General features: G+C 45.3%; 1 protein-coding gene across 13 annotated transcripts in view; it reads left to right on the top strand.

Annotated features, from left to right (window-relative positions):
• Nucleotides 1-7,470: 7,470 nt before the first annotated feature.
• Nucleotides 7,471-16,606, top strand: part of GNG12 (G protein subunit gamma 12) — a 124,300-nt gene continuing 115,164 nt past the window's right edge. For 5 of the 13 annotated variants that reach the window (XR_003523091.1, XR_003523094.1, XM_027611766.1 and 2 more), the window contains exon 1: nt 7,471-7,960. Coding sequence is in view for 7 of the 13 variants with exons in the window: in XM_027611766.1 (XP_027467567.1) it covers nt 7,594-7,960 (367 nt within the window). In the remaining 6 variants the exon portion in view is untranslated. The remainder of the gene's footprint in view (nt 7,961-16,606) is intronic. The other 8 variants (XM_027611792.1, XM_027611756.1, XM_027611785.1 and 5 more) reach the window with 4 other exon arrangements.

The following is a 16,606-nucleotide window of genomic DNA, read 5'->3' as shown; positions in this document are numbered from 1 at the left end:
TGAGCCCTGTTATACATCAGGTGATGCTATAGGAGCTGAGGACGCAACAGTAAACCAAACAGACATGCCTTCAGGGAGCTTACAGCCTGCTGAGGGAGATAGACCATACAAAAAAGGAAACGTACAAAACAGTTTTAGATAATGATTAAGTAGAAAGAAGACTAAGGCATGATTTAGAGTGACAGGGGAGACAGCTGCTTACAGTCAGGATGGGGTAAAGGAACTGGTTTATCTTCCCACCTGAAACAACCCAAACACAGACAAAATATCTGAAACAAGTTTGCAAAACACTGTACTTCAGGTGACAAGAGGACAGTGATCCCTGAGATATTGAAAAAAAAATGAGGGGAGAAAGTCTCCCAGTGTCCTGTCTTGAGGAAATTTCTAGGCACAGCAGAGAGCAGGGAATTCAGGAAGAGTCTGGTGGGCCCCCTGAATTGAGAAGGTGGGGGTGGGAGCTCAGGGCGGTCAAGGCAGCTAGGACTCACAAGACAGAGCACCAGAAAGAAAGCTGAACAGAAAGAAAATCTAGAGACCAGCAGAAAGTCCCCTTGATGATGATGATGCATATGATGGGAATAATGAGTAATGGGGAACTCAATGCAGATGAAGCAACCACCCAGGGCCAGGGAAAGACCCATCTACAAGGATTAGAGGTAACAGTGCCAGATGCTCACACAGGGCCAGGAATGGTGCCTCTTCCTACCAGCCAGACTGGGAAACCTCAAGCCTTAAGGAGTGTTGGGTAGACATTCAGGTCTTGCTTCAGTAGGGGAAAAATTAGCTCTAGAGTGATAACTGCTCTAATCTTGTTGCATAAATCTTAAAAGCAAGACCTAAAAGGATAAATCTGTTTCCAAGTAACTTAACTATATTCCAGAAAACTCAAGGCTATTTATAGGAATACAAAAATATCTAGCACAATCCATCAGAGGCTTCTGGAAGTAGATCCATGCCCAAATGCCCAAACTAATAAATACAAGATAAGATGTCCAACCTTCCTAGTAACCCAGGAAATAGGAAAATAACAATAAGACACCAGGGGAGGGTTTAAAACATGAGAGAAATGTGATCAGAACACTCTTTAAATGAATGCATCTTTATTACATTCAAAATTTTAATGTGGCATGTAATTCTCAACGTAGTCTTAAGACAAAAATAGTCCATATTTCTATTTTTAGAAATACTGAGATAATAGAATAATACTAGTAATAATGCCAGGATCCTGGCATTGTTGGTATTATTCTATTATCTCAATATTTCTAGAGCAATACTGAAACACTAAAAAAAGAAAAGTTATTTTAATCGCATTTTCTGAGATTCCCCTGCATCCCGAAAACCATTTTAGATATTCCGAGAACCATGCAGTGTAAATTGGAGACACAGAGATTGCAGGCTTTGTATTTTCCAGTCTCACCAGAATTTAAAGCTAAATGAAATTAACAGGTCTGTTATCAGGGTGCCAGAGAAAATACTTCCATTCCCATCACAACTTAGCTCCCAGGTCCACAGAGTTGACTGTATCTGAGTCAAAACCCAGTGGCATAGGCTATAGATGGATGAATAATCTAATCATCGTCTACCAGGCTGCTTTCCTTTCAGACTCTGCAGGGGCCTTCTATTTTCTTCAGGGAGGATCTTGGGTGAGTGGTTGGCAAAGAGAAGGTTTCTGTTGCACAATTTAATTACTTAGCATCTAAGGACATTCCACATGAGAGCCAACATCCAGCTCTTCTGGCCGAGTTCTAGAAATGAGCAAGGGCCTGGCATTGCTCAGACAGCCATTACTTCCTCTTGCTCCCGTGGTTTCCGTAAGTGAGAGCAGGGATGCTGGGTACCACTGAGCGTGGAGGAGAAAGCTCGCAAACCTCCTCCGTGAGCCTGGAGGCTGGATGGATTGTATGGGATGGGAGGCTTTCAGGAAGACTGGCGGAGAGTGTGACAGAGGAATGAGGGAAGAGAGGGAAGTTGCCCCATTCAATTCCCAGCTTTTCCCCGGGAGCCTCCCACCCTCCTCTCCTCCACAGCTCTGCTGGCTGTTTTCCCTCCGGGTCTGGGTTGACTCACTGGGACCTCACTCCGCCTCCCCAGGAATAACTGATTCCGTCCAGGACTTCCTCAATCATTCCGTCTTGGAGAGACCCATGCCAGACGGAAAGAAGCACCTCAGTCCTGCCCCTCTCTCCGCTGGAATAGCATTTGAGGGCAAAATGGAGAAGAGGTGTGACCTTATTTCACTGGGACAATGAAAAGGACATGGAAGAGCTGGAGGGGGAGGAGAACAGGAGGAGCAGGTAGAGAAAAGGGGGAGTCGGAAAAGAATGAGGGAAGAAGGGCGAGGAGGAGGGGGAAACAAAACATTAACCACCCCAGTACGGGTCATGTCACTTTGCTGTGTTATCACAATCACTACTCAGGACTGGAAGGTACTTTACATTACAGATTATACTCTTTTAAAACAGAACATTCAGATGCATTGAAATCTGAAGAATTAGTAAAATCTAGGCTACAATTTGCCATACTGAAGATGTTTTCTAGTGCACCTGTCTATACCTCTCTAAAGAGGCAGATAAATATTTTAGGCTTCGTGAACCCTAAGGTCTCTGCCACAACATTCCACTCTATTCTTGAAAGCAAAAGTAGCCAAAGACAATAGATAAATGAATGGGTGTGGTTGTATTCCAATAAAACTTTATTTACCAAAACAGATGGCTGGTGGTCTGGCCCTCTGGCTGTACTGTTTTGTCAAAACCTGGTCTACACAATGCCTTTCTTCTTCTTTTTATAATATGAAAAAAAAAAGACACATTTATAATATGCAAACCACCCACACTATTCATAGAGAAGCTACGCATTCACTGTAAAAAGAAAGAGAAAGAAAGAAAAAGAAAGAAAGAAAGAAAGAAAGAAAGAAAGAAAGAAAGAAAGAAAGAAAGAAAGAAAGAAAGAAAATGTATGCAGTATTTAGAAACAGGTTACCTGAAATTCCACCACCCTGAAAAAAAAACCCTGTTAAGGGGCACCTGGGTGGCTCAGTCATTAAGCATCTGCCTTCAGCTAAGGTCATGATCCCAGGAAAGGGGCGTCTCCTGGGATAGAGCTCCAGCATTGGGCTCCCTGCTCAGCGGGGAGCCTGCTTCTCCCTCTGGCTGCCGCTCCCCCTGCTTGTGCTCGCTCTCTCTCTCTGTCAAATGAATAAATAATATATTAAAACAACAACAAAAAAGCCCTGTTAACATTTTGCCAAACATCACTGCAGATACACTGATTTGGATGCATGTGTGTGTGTACGCATGTGCTTCTTTATATGTGAGTGGGAAATTCTATGCATGTTCTTCTATAACCTGCTTTCTATGCTCAAAAATATGTTCAGGCATCTTCTCATGTGAATATGTTTAGATCTACATCTTTTCATAGGGCTCTTTAGAAAGCAGTACCGTATCTTTCCTGGACATTTGGGTTGGTTTCCCCATAGCCTCTGCATCTCTATTTCCTAATGGCACACGGGTTGAAACACTCCACTGATGGGAATTTTGTTAACCTGTGAGCCCAGGTATTTGACTTCTAGCCAACTATGTCTGAAGACTTCCACTCTCCCAAGCTAGTGGGTCTAGCCCTATAATAATCTAGAAAGCTCATTTTGAGTTAGTAATCAACTAACGGAAGTTACTGCCTCAACTTGGGCCACTCCCACCCAGGCCTCCGAAGGCTTCCACCCACTTGCGGATGGAACTCTGTTGAATTGCCTACTGATCTGTACCCACAGTTTTGGTCATAGCTCCTGCCTGTGGCGATACACGTTTCAACACGTTACTTGGGAATTTCCAAGACTGTGGGTGCTTCTCCCTAACCTAACTTCTACATGGGAAGATTGCAGCCTCTGACTGAGCAGAAAAACCAGTTTGTGAAACACTTACCTAGGTAACCTATTCAAAAGGAGGTAGCTCTCCATAACTTCTAGGGCAGGCTCAGGCGGAGTGTGGCCATGTGCAACAGGACAAACAAAATTCTTAGGGAGCAAATCTGATATTCCAGAAAAACTGTTCCAAAGTCTGTGGAGACCTCATCACCCACAGACTGACCGATTTGCCCCATTTTTTTTTCATCTTTCTTAACCCATCTCTTTCTGACTGATGGTTTTGTTAGGGTGTTGTTATTGAATACTGAATAGACATTCATAGTAGTGCTTCACCTATGAATTGCAACTAATTTTAAAAATCAGTTCTGAGTTATAAAAACATTTCTCTTGCTTGATTCATGAGGATTATATAGCAGAGAAAACCATCTCTTTTTTTTAAGATTTTATTATTTATTTAAGAGAGAGAGAGAGAGAGAGAGAGAGAGAAACTGTGCCTTGCCAGCAATTATGGGGGGGGGGGGGGAACAGGGAGAGAGAGAGAGGGACAAGCAGACTCTGCACTGAGATGGAGCTCAAGGCAGGCTCGATCCCAGGACCCTGAGATATTGACCTGAGGGAAACCAAGAATCCAAGAGTCAGTCCCTTAACCTTAACCGACTGAGCCACCCAGGTGTCCCATGAGAAAACCATGTCTTCTAACAACATTAATTTCCATAGAATTGGGACTTTGGAGACCATTCTCTTATAATCTCTTTATTTTATTTATTTTAACTTAATTTATTTATTTTACAATCTCTTTAAAGACAAGCAAATGCCCAGGAAGGTTAAGTGCCCCAAATTCACACAATTTGTTAGTGGTGAAGTCAGGACTTAATCCCAAAGACTTCATCTCATAATGTATGTTTTACATTACTATGCTGCAACTCTAAGGCAATTGCTTTATTTATTTGTATTTATTTGTTTGTCTCTAGTGCCATTGGAGGGGTAAAAAATAGTTGGGCCAGAACATAGAAAGGGGAGGAAAAAAATAGTTTTTTTGAAGGAGGGGTGCCTGGCTGGCTCAGTCCATACAGCATGTGACTCTTGATCTCAGGGTCATGAGTTCAAGCCGCATGTTGGGTGGGGAGCCTACTTAAAATAAAAATTAAGGGGTGCCTGGGTGGTGCAGTCGGTTAAGCGACTGACTTTTGGTTTCTCAGGGTCATGAGATCAAGCCCCATGTTAGGCTCTGCACTCAGTGTGGAGTATACTTGAGTTTCTCTCTCTATCTCCCTCTGCCCCTCGCCCCTGCACTCTTTCTCTCCCTCTAAAAAAAAAAAATTAATCTTTAAAAAAAATTGAAAAATTAAAATTAAAAGTCTGAAGAAAAAAACAGGAAATTAAATAGGTTTATAGTATGAGAAAGGTTAAATGCAATCAAAAACTGTCCAGGTGCCACATGGAAGACCGAGGGGTCAGGCCCTCCTGGGCTGGGCTGTGTATTCCTGTCATGACTGACTATAAGCCCAAGTGAGATCTCAGAGATCATCTGCCTGGAGTGATACTCTGGAGTTTCTCCCAGATCCTCTGCTCAGCGCTGACACATCTGTTCCTGACCATTCCCAGCTGTGTCCATCAGCAAGCATTGCGCTCAAGGAACTGCTCGGCCTATGGCTACACCTCTTCCTAGGAATGCCGGATAGGGAGATTACAAAGGCCCACTTCCCTGGACTCAGTCTGGTTTAATTCTGAAGAGCCGCCCAACTCCAGTACCCTCTGGGCTCTAGGCCCAGCTGTAACCACATTGAGAGGCAGCTTCTCCCTCTGCCCAATCCTGCCAACCTCACTTCCTTACAAGTGAGGTGTAACTTTTTAACTATTGGCCAATTAAACTTCAAGTAAGGTGTTTCTAGGTAACTCAATCTAAAACACCACCCCAATTAACACTTTGTGTGTATCCTCAGAATGGGACTAAAACCCAGACTTCCTGCCCCATCATCTTATGAACCTAAACCATTCTCAACTGTTTTCCCTCTTTTGATGGCTCAAGCTCCTATTACATCCAACTTGACCTGAGTCCTCCTCCTACCTGGGGCAGCCTCCCAAGCTGTGGGATGCTGACTACTAGTATATTCTTTAAGGTGATTATGCTAGCACAGGATGGGCTGATTTTTCACTTTAACAGTTGTTATCTTAACTGGGGATTTTCCAGAAGTAGACCTTGCAATGAGGACTCAAGTGAAAGTGATTTTATTAGCATCCAGACCTGTTGCACTGGTGTGCCATCTACGGAGTCGTGCACATCTGTGCAGAAACACAGGGCCTACTACTTGGTCTAAAACTCCGCTGTTGCCAGCTGGAAATTCTTGATAAGTTAGGAACATTTTTCTTTATCTTGCACGGGGCCCTGCAAATCACATAGTTGGCCTTGATTAGAATGGGTTCCCAGGAAACACCGGTTGGTAGGGGAGTGGGACCTAGAAGGGGGAGAAGGGCCAGCAAGAATGTGTTATCAAGCAAAATCCTATAGAAGAGGGGAGGGACTTTGGCCCAATCTCCTAGGGAGCTCTGTGGACAGCAGAGAGGAGCCACCCTGGAGTCGTCCCAGCTGGGGTCAGCGGGACTGTGGTATTAATACCTGCATTCTCCTCAGTCCCTGGTGAAAGAGTGGGGTGGGGGAGGGGAACCCTAAATCCCAGGCACCTCTGGCTGTCCCTTGTACAGACAAAGCAAATCCAGCAGCTGAGGGTGGTACACTGACAATGCGATGCTGGTGTCTCCGACCACACTCCCAGGGCAAGGCATCCAACCACTGCCTCTACCTGCAGTATCCCTCTTGCAACCTCATCAGATTATTTCCCTGGGAAGGATACTTGAGTAGGGGTCGAGAGGAAAGTTAAGAGTAAAGATGACGGCCTACCCGCAGTCCTTGGCTGCAAGCTTCCCTGGGCCTCACTTCTCTTCAGTTGGTGAAACAACACACAGACATCCCTCATCAATGCCACCAGACTTCATTTCAAGCATGGACTCGGCCCACACTGGTTCCAAGTGACCTACTTTGGCCTCACCTTCTCTTTTGTCTTCACCCTGTCAAACAAGAAACCAGATACCCGGGGATAAGTGGGAAGTCTGTTGAGTGGTAAGATTTTTGCACATCCGTCTTTTTGACTCTTTCTGGACTTTTTGAGGGTGAGCACCTTATCTGAGTCATCTTTGTGTCTCTCCATCACCTTTAGTGCAATGCTTGGCACCCAGCAAGTGCTCAGTGAATGTTCCTTGAATGGCTGTTTGTATGAATAGTTTGAACTCTGTGTAAACAGAAGTGGCTCTTTAGACTACCTGACCCTGCGAGAAGACCAACCAAATCCAAGTAATTCGTTATGCAGAACTCTGCCAGGTATTGGGCATTTGGAAGCGCAAATTTCCTGGGGGAGAGATGGAGAAGCTCGTGATGGGTGCATGCACTTCAAATTCAACAATCCGCAGTTCTATCTCCATTTTCTGGGAAACAAAATCTCCCCATGGCCCCAGGGCCCTTTAAATTTTACTGTGACTGTTTTCTTAAGAAATTCCTGGAGCAGAGCCTAACTTTTATGTAGGGGGTTGGCAGCGCTCACATTCGCGGCCCAGGGGACGGTTGGCATAAGGGTTAGCGAGGCGTTCGCACGCGAAGGAAACTTTGAAGGAGTCAGAGCCGCCGGGTGGAGGGTCCTGTGAAGTGGGGGGCCCGAGAGTCCTTGAACTTCAGGGCCTCCATGAATTTGGGGAAGGGAAAATGGGGGCGACCAAGGCGGCCAGATGTTTGTGGAGCTCTACAGCTCCCGACCTCTCCCCTTTGGCAGGCCGGACACGACACGGTTCGGCGGCCGAAGCCCAGAACAGTCAGGGTGCCTGGGCCGGAGGGAGGGCCAGGGCCAGAGGAAGGAGTCCGGGGCCGCCGCCGCCCCGCCCGTCGGGCTGTCCGCCCCGCCTACCCCGAGCGAGGCGGAGCCGGCGCCGGGAGAAGCAGGAGGAGAGGTCGGAGCCGTCTCCAGGAGCCCTTAGAGACCGAGTCCCCGGCGGCGGCGGTGGTGACGGGGGGAGCGCACCGGCAGGCGAGTGGGCACCGAGCGGCGGGCGCAGGTGGCGAGTCTGGTCCCCGCGGGCACAGGGGCGCAGCGCGGGGCGTCGGCCGGCCAGTTCGGTGGCCGCCTCCGAGTTCCCGGTGCAGGGAAGCGAGATGGAGGGAGGGAAGGGAAGGGAGGAAGGAAGGAAGGAGGGAGGGAAGAGTGTCCCGGAGGGCGGGGACTGGTCGGGGCACTGGGCGCCGGAGAAGGGGATGGGGGAGGGAGGGCGGGCGAGGGACGCCGAGACCCGGAGGCGGACTGCGCGCTCGCCCTCGACGGGCGGCGGCCGGGGAAAGCGGGGGGCCCCGCGGGGCTAGGGCTGGGGACCCGGCCGCTGGGATGGGGGCGGTAGCGGCAGGAAAGGTCTCGCAGCTCGCCCGCGTCCTCGCTGGCCCGCGGCCGTGCGCCCCGCGCCCGATTGGGGTTGGGAGGCTCCGTGTTCCCAGCCCTTCCTTGCGGTGATGCCAGGCTCTGGAGGCGGGCAGGCATCTGGGGGTGACCGGGGCGCCACGCCCCTCTTCCCTACTTTCTTCCGCTCTTTCTTGGGACTAGCGGGCGGGCGAGCAGCCCTGGAACCCGCTCGCCGCTGGGTCTAGCGGGGCAGTAGCGGGGCAGAGAGGAGAGCCCAGGTCACACGTCCCGCGAGGGACCCTCAGCAGTGAGTGGCCTCGAGACTGTATTGGCAGGTGGCATAGGGAGGTCGAGGCTCAGACGCGAGTCTTGCGTGAATTTTTTTTTTTAAAGCATTGTCGGGACCCTTATTACGTGGATCAGGGTGACTTTTTCCCCCCTTAATTTTAGCTAGGGCAGATCAATTAAAACTAATTTTAAAACACTTTAAAACATTGTCACTAAAGGCCTCTGACACTTGTCCCTCGCCTTATGCTTGTGTCTTGTAAACTTAAGCCATTCATAACTTTCGCAGAAGAACTCGTGATTCTTGTTAAATCACCGCCGTGGAGTGAAACTTTGGACGACTGGGAATCCAGGAGAAGAAACTGATGAGGCCTGTTATCTCGTAGTCACCCTTGACCGGGCGTGGTTGTATACAAACAAGGTTATGGAGAAGGAAATGGGCAAAAACCGGAGAGAAGGGAGGTCCCCTGCGCCCACGTGTCGGTGCACGTTTAATGGCTGCTCCGAGTGGAAACAAACCGGGAATTTATTAGACCTTGTGGAGTTGGACAAACTTCACATGATTAGCTTCCTTCCCATCAGTTCTTTCCTTTCCTCCCCTGCTGTCTTTGCGGACACTGTTTATATTTCCTGGGGCTGTTGCAGCTTCGTCTGAATGGATTGTCTATAATGAATCTTTTGGATGTTGTCAGAGGCAGGGCTGTGTCTGTGTGTTCTCTCTTTTAAAAGCGGAGTTCGGCTTTGTTTTTAAAGTGCTAGTCACCACGCTGAACCACTGCTGGTGCTTCTCAGCCCTCGGTGTAAATTATCGCAGGATGGCGGCCCTCACCTAGGAGAACCAGGAAGGCAGGCGACACAGGAATGACGGGGTTGGGTTTTACTACTGCCAAAACAATCACATTCAAGTAAAGAGCTGTTTTATTTTGTTTTGTTTTGTTTTTTTAAGGCCAAATTGTGTGTATTAACAAGCCCCTTTTTCAATAAGCAAACATGATTCACACACGTGATTTTTAAAAGTAATCAAACATTTTACAGACTCTTAAGTGATAAAAGGACTCTGGGATCAAATGTTTAGTCCCTTTGCTTCCCTAACAGTTAACTAGCACCATAAAACCCTGGTTTATGTCCAAAAAAATGCTGAGCAGTCTAGCAACTATGTTTTTAGACCTTATAAAAAATGTGGCCCTATTTTTACTGTGTTTAACCCAGGTAATTCACTAGGTCTTGAAACCAGACAGCATTTGAATTTGTGTAGAAATACATAAAATATGAAACTGTTCCACAAGAGACTGAGAAGATTAATATTATGAGAAGATTAATATTATAAGTCTTTGTGTAGCAAGCTTCAGTCTCATTTGAAAGATTAGTTCTCTAACAGTGAGATTGGTGGTGTTGGGCTTGTGTTGTCCTCACTTGTGAAGGACGTGGGTGGTTTGTCAAGTTGTGACAGCAGAGAGCTTCCCGGTCAAAACACTTGAGGAAATGGTTCGCAAAGACAAGATTAATTCTGTTTTTTTATGTTGGAAATCTCTCTGAGACAAATTAAAAATTTCAAATTTAGAATTACATCATTTACTGCTGGATAAATGGTCAGATTTATATTGGGTGTTTTTTGTTTGTTTTAAGTTTTGTATGTCAGTTTAAGCTTAATTTAGGGAGGTAAGTTGCGGAAGTCAGATTTTTTTTGAGGCCTGATTTGGAAGAGAAGCAGTTTATCATCAGTGGTTTGGAGTATGAGTTTCGGTTTAGACAGACCTGGATGGGAGTATTAGTTATTTAATCTTTTCAGGCTGATTGGTAAAGTGGGGATGATAGTGGTCTCTATCTCAAGGATTTTTATGAAAATATATTAAACAATCTTTGCAAAACACTTTGACGGCACCTAACACACAGTTAATGTTCAACATGATTGGATATTTTACTTCTCTAGCTTAATCCAGTGGCAGGCTGTTGGATAAATTACAAGATGGCAGCTTAAGCCTTCTGGAAATGCTAGATAGAGCTATTTTAAATTCCAAAGAAGATACCTGATTTTATAGATAGAGCTATCTATCTAGAGGTATAAAATACCTGTGGACATAGGTGTGCCATGTTTCTACCACTATGCTATGAATAATTATGATTAATGGATTGATAGCTTTAATAGGCTTTTAGTGCTGAAGTTATAGTTATATAATATTTTTAGAGCCAGGCAGTCAGAAACATTTCATTAATCATATTTTAAATTTAAAGAGAGTTTATATTTTTAAAAGTTGTGTTTATTAGCCTGGGTAGGAAATTAAACCAGGAACAGAAATATTTATCTTTAACCAAGTGTGATTTTTAATTAAAGTATGAAAAAATGTTACCCAAGGGTTTCTAGTTATTTTTTCATGTACTGATGTTCAGTGCCTACAGATAAGCCATCAGAAGTGTTTAGGACCAATTGGGAGCAATTTGTAAATGTTTTATAAAAGTGTGACTAGTTGTAAACTTTTGTGAGAATGAGTGCTCAGCTAATTCAAGGACTCTGCTCATCACACTATTAAATCAATTGCAAAATTTACAAAATGCTTCCGTCTTTAAACCAAATCCTTTCAAGCACCTGTTGTTTCTTCTTTGACGCATATCAGGTACATGCAATTGGACTGATTGGAATGGTAGTTCCTGTAACAGATGACTTCCCATTTTACTCATTGTCCCACAGGGATGCAGAAATGGTGCTTTATGATATTTTTAAATAATCGTAAAGGGTACAATGTTACTATGAATCGTTCCTTGCCTAGGACATTATACACTAAAGCAGTGAAGGACTTGATTGAATAAATTGATTCTTTTCACTCCTAGAACATCATAGCATAGTGATGGATTCCTGGCTTATGCTTCTAGGTGTGTAAGAGTGTGGGCAAGTTGCTTCATATCTTTCTGCTTCCACAAGGTGTTGTGTGGGATAAATGAGTTAATCTATCTAAAGCATTTAGAACAGTGACTGGCACATTGTGTTCAGCAAATATTAATGTTAAATTATTACTTCCTGAGATTTTTCTCTTTCTAAATGTTATATAATGAGCCTGTATTACCTTTGTAACAAGGAAAACAACTATAGGAAATTTTAATGTTTCCCCCAAATCTAAAAAAGTTCAGTAATTTAAAAAGTCCTGCCAAACAATGCTTACAAAGTAAGAGAATATAATTAGGCATTTGTCAATGCATTTTTTTAGAATGTGAAATGGATTGCTACATTAATTTGCTCAACAAATTAATTCTCCTAGATCTCAATCCCATTTTCCTTTCTTATTAGAAGCTTAAAAAATAAAACACTAATCCATGAAATTCTATGTTACCATAGGTTAAGTAGGGGAAGGGCAGTGTGCACAGTTACAGTACATTATTAACAATTATAGCTAGGTCGAAAAAAGGTTTATGCAGATGAAGGACAGTCTAGAAGAAAATACAGACCAGTGGATGGTGGGATTCTGGTGCTTTCCCTCTTTTCTATCCAGTTTCCCCAGTGAGTGTGTGTGTGTATATATATATGTATGTGTGTGTGTGTATAATATATAAAATATACATATAAAATAAAAAGTTTCCTGTGTAACAGTTACTCAGTAAAAACTGGTTTATTAGCTACAAATAGCAGGAGTTTTAGAAAAAAACACCAGATTGCATAGCAGTTGAAGGTCCTTACATGTCAGAACCTTTGTAGTGAGAATTGTTTAGCTGTAAAAGAGAGGCCCTTTCAGAAGTTTGTAGGTTTTTCTTTTTTTTTCTTCTTAAGGATGTATTTACCAGAGAGAGTGCAAGAGTATGCAGCGGGGAAGGGGGGGGGGTGCGGCAGAGGGAGAGAAAAATCCTGAAGCGACTCCCTGCTGAGCTCAGAGCCCAAGGGCTGGGGGGTGGGGGGGTTCCCCAATCCCAGGACCTGAGCCAGAAATCCAGAGTGGGCAGGCCACATTACTGACTGAGCCACCCAGAGGCCCCTGGACGTTCCTCTTAAGAAATGTTTGGAATTAAGGTTTGCATACAGACAGGTCTGCCAACCTTGACTTTATGGAAATTGTCACTTCTCAGGTCTAGACCCTGCATTGACAAGTTGCGTGCACACACACCCCCTTCAGCTGTCAGGTGCCCCTCGACAGTCCCGAGGAAGACATAAAGTGCACTCAGTTTAACAGGAAAGCTTGACAGATAAAGAGTACTTCCCGTACAAGTGTGTGCTTCCATGTATTGAGCTGTTCTGTATCCTGGGCCCTGATCTCAGCCCTTCACATATATGATCTCGCTCAGGCCTCACAGCAGCCCAGACGAGGAAGCAGAGAGTCCCTCGGTGGCAAGATGAGAATCTGACCCAGCGTAGTTCCAACTCCACGTCCCGTGCACTGCGCACGCTCTGCTGGGAGCTGGCCTGGAGCTGCCTCCTGAGAAAGGGGCTGGGGGAGGGGGAGTGGGAGTTCCATTTAGAAGCTATAAATCAAACCAAGAGAAAGATGGGAAGAGGGCTCCTTTTAGGGGTGACATGACCCACCTGAGGAGAATTATCAGTGCCTTTCTTTCCATCAGGCTTAGCCCTCTTCAGTCAGAGAAGTCAAAGCTTCCAGAATTGCCTCAGAGATCCAGCAGGCCTGAAGTGATCTGTGAAGTCAGCCTCTCCCAGGCCTGGACTCCCAGAGAGGCCTTGAGAGTACAGAGGAAGGAACTGGCCTGCTAAGTGCTGTTCTAGAACTGCCTCATACCAACAGGTCCTGGTCTCCCCACTGTGCCTCTCTTAGGAAGAGCAGTGAGCAAGTGACTTGGATCTAGGGCAGAGTGGAGTGATTTGACTGAAGGTTACTTCTAGCTGGATTTTTCCATTTATTGCCGAGTCTTAAAAATCATTCCTAGTGTCACTTAAATGTTTGGTTTATCATGTCAGACTTTATTGGGTACCATAAAAGTGCTTAGTGTGAGTGTCTGGTTGCCATCCTCTGACAAGGAGGGTTTCTGTCTTCTTTTAATGGGTCTGCATTTCAGAAGATTACTGTATAATAAAAACCAGGGTGTTGCAGATGGTTTAAGACTTTTGATACTTTCAATTCTGCTGGAGAATTAGTAGCTAAAAGAAGAAATTCTATTAGGTCTGCCTAGTGAATCAGTTGCTCAGAATTTTCAGTACTTTTTCACATTCATTGATTATAAGCGGAGACTTGGCTTTCTTACAGAATAGATGATCATTCTCCTTGCAGTCAGTGTCACTGCAAGGAGATTGACATAGGACCCCCTTTGGTTGACCAAGGAGAGTCATGTAAGTTTGGTTTAACTTGGGTGGCATCATCATAAATGCTTACTGGTGTGGGCTGTGAATCAAGCATTAACTCTGTACTTGCATCCCTGTAGGGAGAGTTTATTCTGTATGGCTGTGTGCAAACCACATGAACCCATTGGGGGTGGAATCTTAACTTTACCGATAGAGAATAATCGGGCTTTTATTGAGCTGCAGATACTATGGGCCAAAATGTCGCTGAGCACTGGACCTTAAACCCTCGCCCTCACCGGGACCCTGTGACTAAGACCCCGAGCTTGTGGTAAGCTCAAATTTTGTCTGCTTTTCGCAGAAAAAATTATTGCAGAGGAGCAACACAATTTAGCTATCAACATGGGCTAAGTAAATCTAAGGATGGAAAGAGGAATCAAAATCCAAAAGCTGCTTGGATTTTATTGAGGCTTAGTGAGGACTTTGTTGATATAAAACCATCACACTGGGTTTATTCAACCTGAATCTCAGGCAAATTGGAAAAGTGTTGAAACCAGCAGACTTGATGCCTGTCCTGTACCCAGACTACTGAAATGTTTTGAATTATTAGAGCGTGACCTGCACATTAGACCACGGGGCTTCACATGGGTGTATAAGGTGATGATTGGCTGCTCAGACAAGTTGTCAGGGGAGAGTCGGATGCCTGGCCAAGTAGCAGAAGGATTGAATTGTGACTTCTTGACAGGGCTGCCTTGAACTCTTGTACAGGTTGTTCACTGCACAAGAGTGTCTGGCCAAAGAAACAAAGGGGGGGGGTCAGATCTCAAAAAGCCACGTGTCCTGGGCTAGATCTGCCTCTGCCAGGAGGAAGGGGCACTTCTTTCTGATGCCATCAAGTCTGCAAGGCTAGGTCCACTTGGAGGGCTTGCTTTCTTCTAACTCACACAAGGACACAACGTGGCTGGTAGTAGTAGCTCTGCCCCTCACAGGCCTCTCCGGCCACAATTAACTCTAAATGCCATGAGCTGGCAGAGTCTGGCACGTAGTAGGCATTTAATAAATGCCAGTGGAATGAAGCAGTAAAACCACGTTCTCTGTAGTGTGTGTCTGTGAAGTGCGTGAGCCAGTGTTCTTTTTTTAATCAAATCGGTAGAATTGATTGTCTGTGCTAGGAAATGCACATTCAGGGGAGCACGTGCCCTGGGATGGGTTTCTTCCTCTTCCATCCATCATTTCCCGAAGGGCAGGTAAAGACCAGCCCTTTGGGGGTTGACATTGTTTACTGTTAGTCGAACACCAACATCATGCTCAGTATTGCCTGATACATGCTGGGGTCCCTGCACCCCTTTTGTGGTCTACCTGGTGAATGGAATACATTGGTGACTCCTGAGAATGTGCAAAGGGACTCATGTGATTTATTGACCAGCCTGGGCCCTTCTCTGGGGAGGGGGCTGGGCAGGATGCAAAGGACAGTGGCTGCAGGAGCCTCTGGAACTTAACCTATGAACAACTGCTTCTTGTATGAAATGACTTTTCTATGTATGGTAAGACGGGGAGAGCCTTATTGCTAAAGCTACCAAAAACTAAGAAAGGGAGCTTGTCTGTGCCCCCTCAGTGCTAGCTGGCACTTCTGGCGTACTTTCTCTTTTAAGTTGATCCTTTAGAAAGCCTACTCTCAGAATGAACTTCCTCTTCCTGGCGGCTCTCCCGAGTGGCAATCAATCATACAGCAGGTAGGACCAGTCATGTTGGATTGATCAAACTGCTAAGACAGTGGTTCTGATGATAGGGGTGCTGGTTGTAATTTGGCCTTCTGCACCTTCGTGGAGGGACGGCAGAGCTTGTGGGGAAAAAATAAAGCTCACAAGTACAAAAATGTCAATACCTTTCACATTTTATCTTGGTTAAGTACAGCCTTCTTCAGGCAAACTCAGATTCCCAAAGCAGAAATAGCAGGATTCCCTCCTGAATTTCTTTAGATAGCAGACTCACCTATTGTATTTATGCTTATGGTTTGATTTTACAAGATGCCAGGAGGCTCCACTTTTCAGGACTATCTCTCTGTTGAATTAAGTGGAATATCCTGGTACATGCTTTGCCCTCTTTTTTTTTTTTTTTTTAAACATAAATATCTGATGAGCAGCATGCTTCAGCCATTACTGTCCAAACAGAAAGCAAATAAATACCCCTGGCATGTTGCCTGGGAGGTAATCTTAGCATTTCTGTCCTTACCTCCCATTTGCCTGCAGTTCTCTGATTTTCTTCTGGCTGCAATAAATATCAGGGGCCTCAGGGACGCCCCACACCCCACCCAGCAGGTAATGTAAAACAGGGCAGAGATCGACCTCTCCAGGCAGGCTGTGCTCACCTGAACTCTGGACTGATGTCCCTGTGAGAACTCTGCGCAGCTTTCCCAGACCCCTTTGGAGCCAAACCCTCCTTAGATAGGTGTCTTCCAGGCTGGTCTTGTCCTCTTCTTCACACCCCTGTGAAAAGTGGCTTGTACAACCTCTTCAGTTTTGTTTTGTTTTGTTTTAGTGAGCTTTACACCCAGTGTGGAGCTTGAGCCCATGACCGTGAGATCGAGAGTCACATGCTTTACCGACTGAGCCAGCCAGGCACCCGTCTTCAGTTTTTTTTAATAGGTCATGTATTTATATTATATGGTCCCCCAAACCCTCATAACCATATATAAAGGTAAACACTGAGAAACCTTGCCCCACCCCTTCCCCATCTAAGTCTTTCCCATACCCTATAGGTTGCAACTGGTAAATGCAGCAAATAATAAATGTGTGTGTGTGTGTGTCTGTGTGTGTG

Source organism: Zalophus californianus, chromosome 4, assembly GCF_009762305.2.
Source record: "Zalophus californianus isolate mZalCal1 chromosome 4, mZalCal1.pri.v2, whole genome shotgun sequence".
Lineage (NCBI taxonomy): Eukaryota > Metazoa > Chordata > Mammalia > Carnivora > Otariidae > Zalophus > Zalophus californianus.
This window is presented reverse-complemented; position numbering and strand designations above follow the sequence as displayed.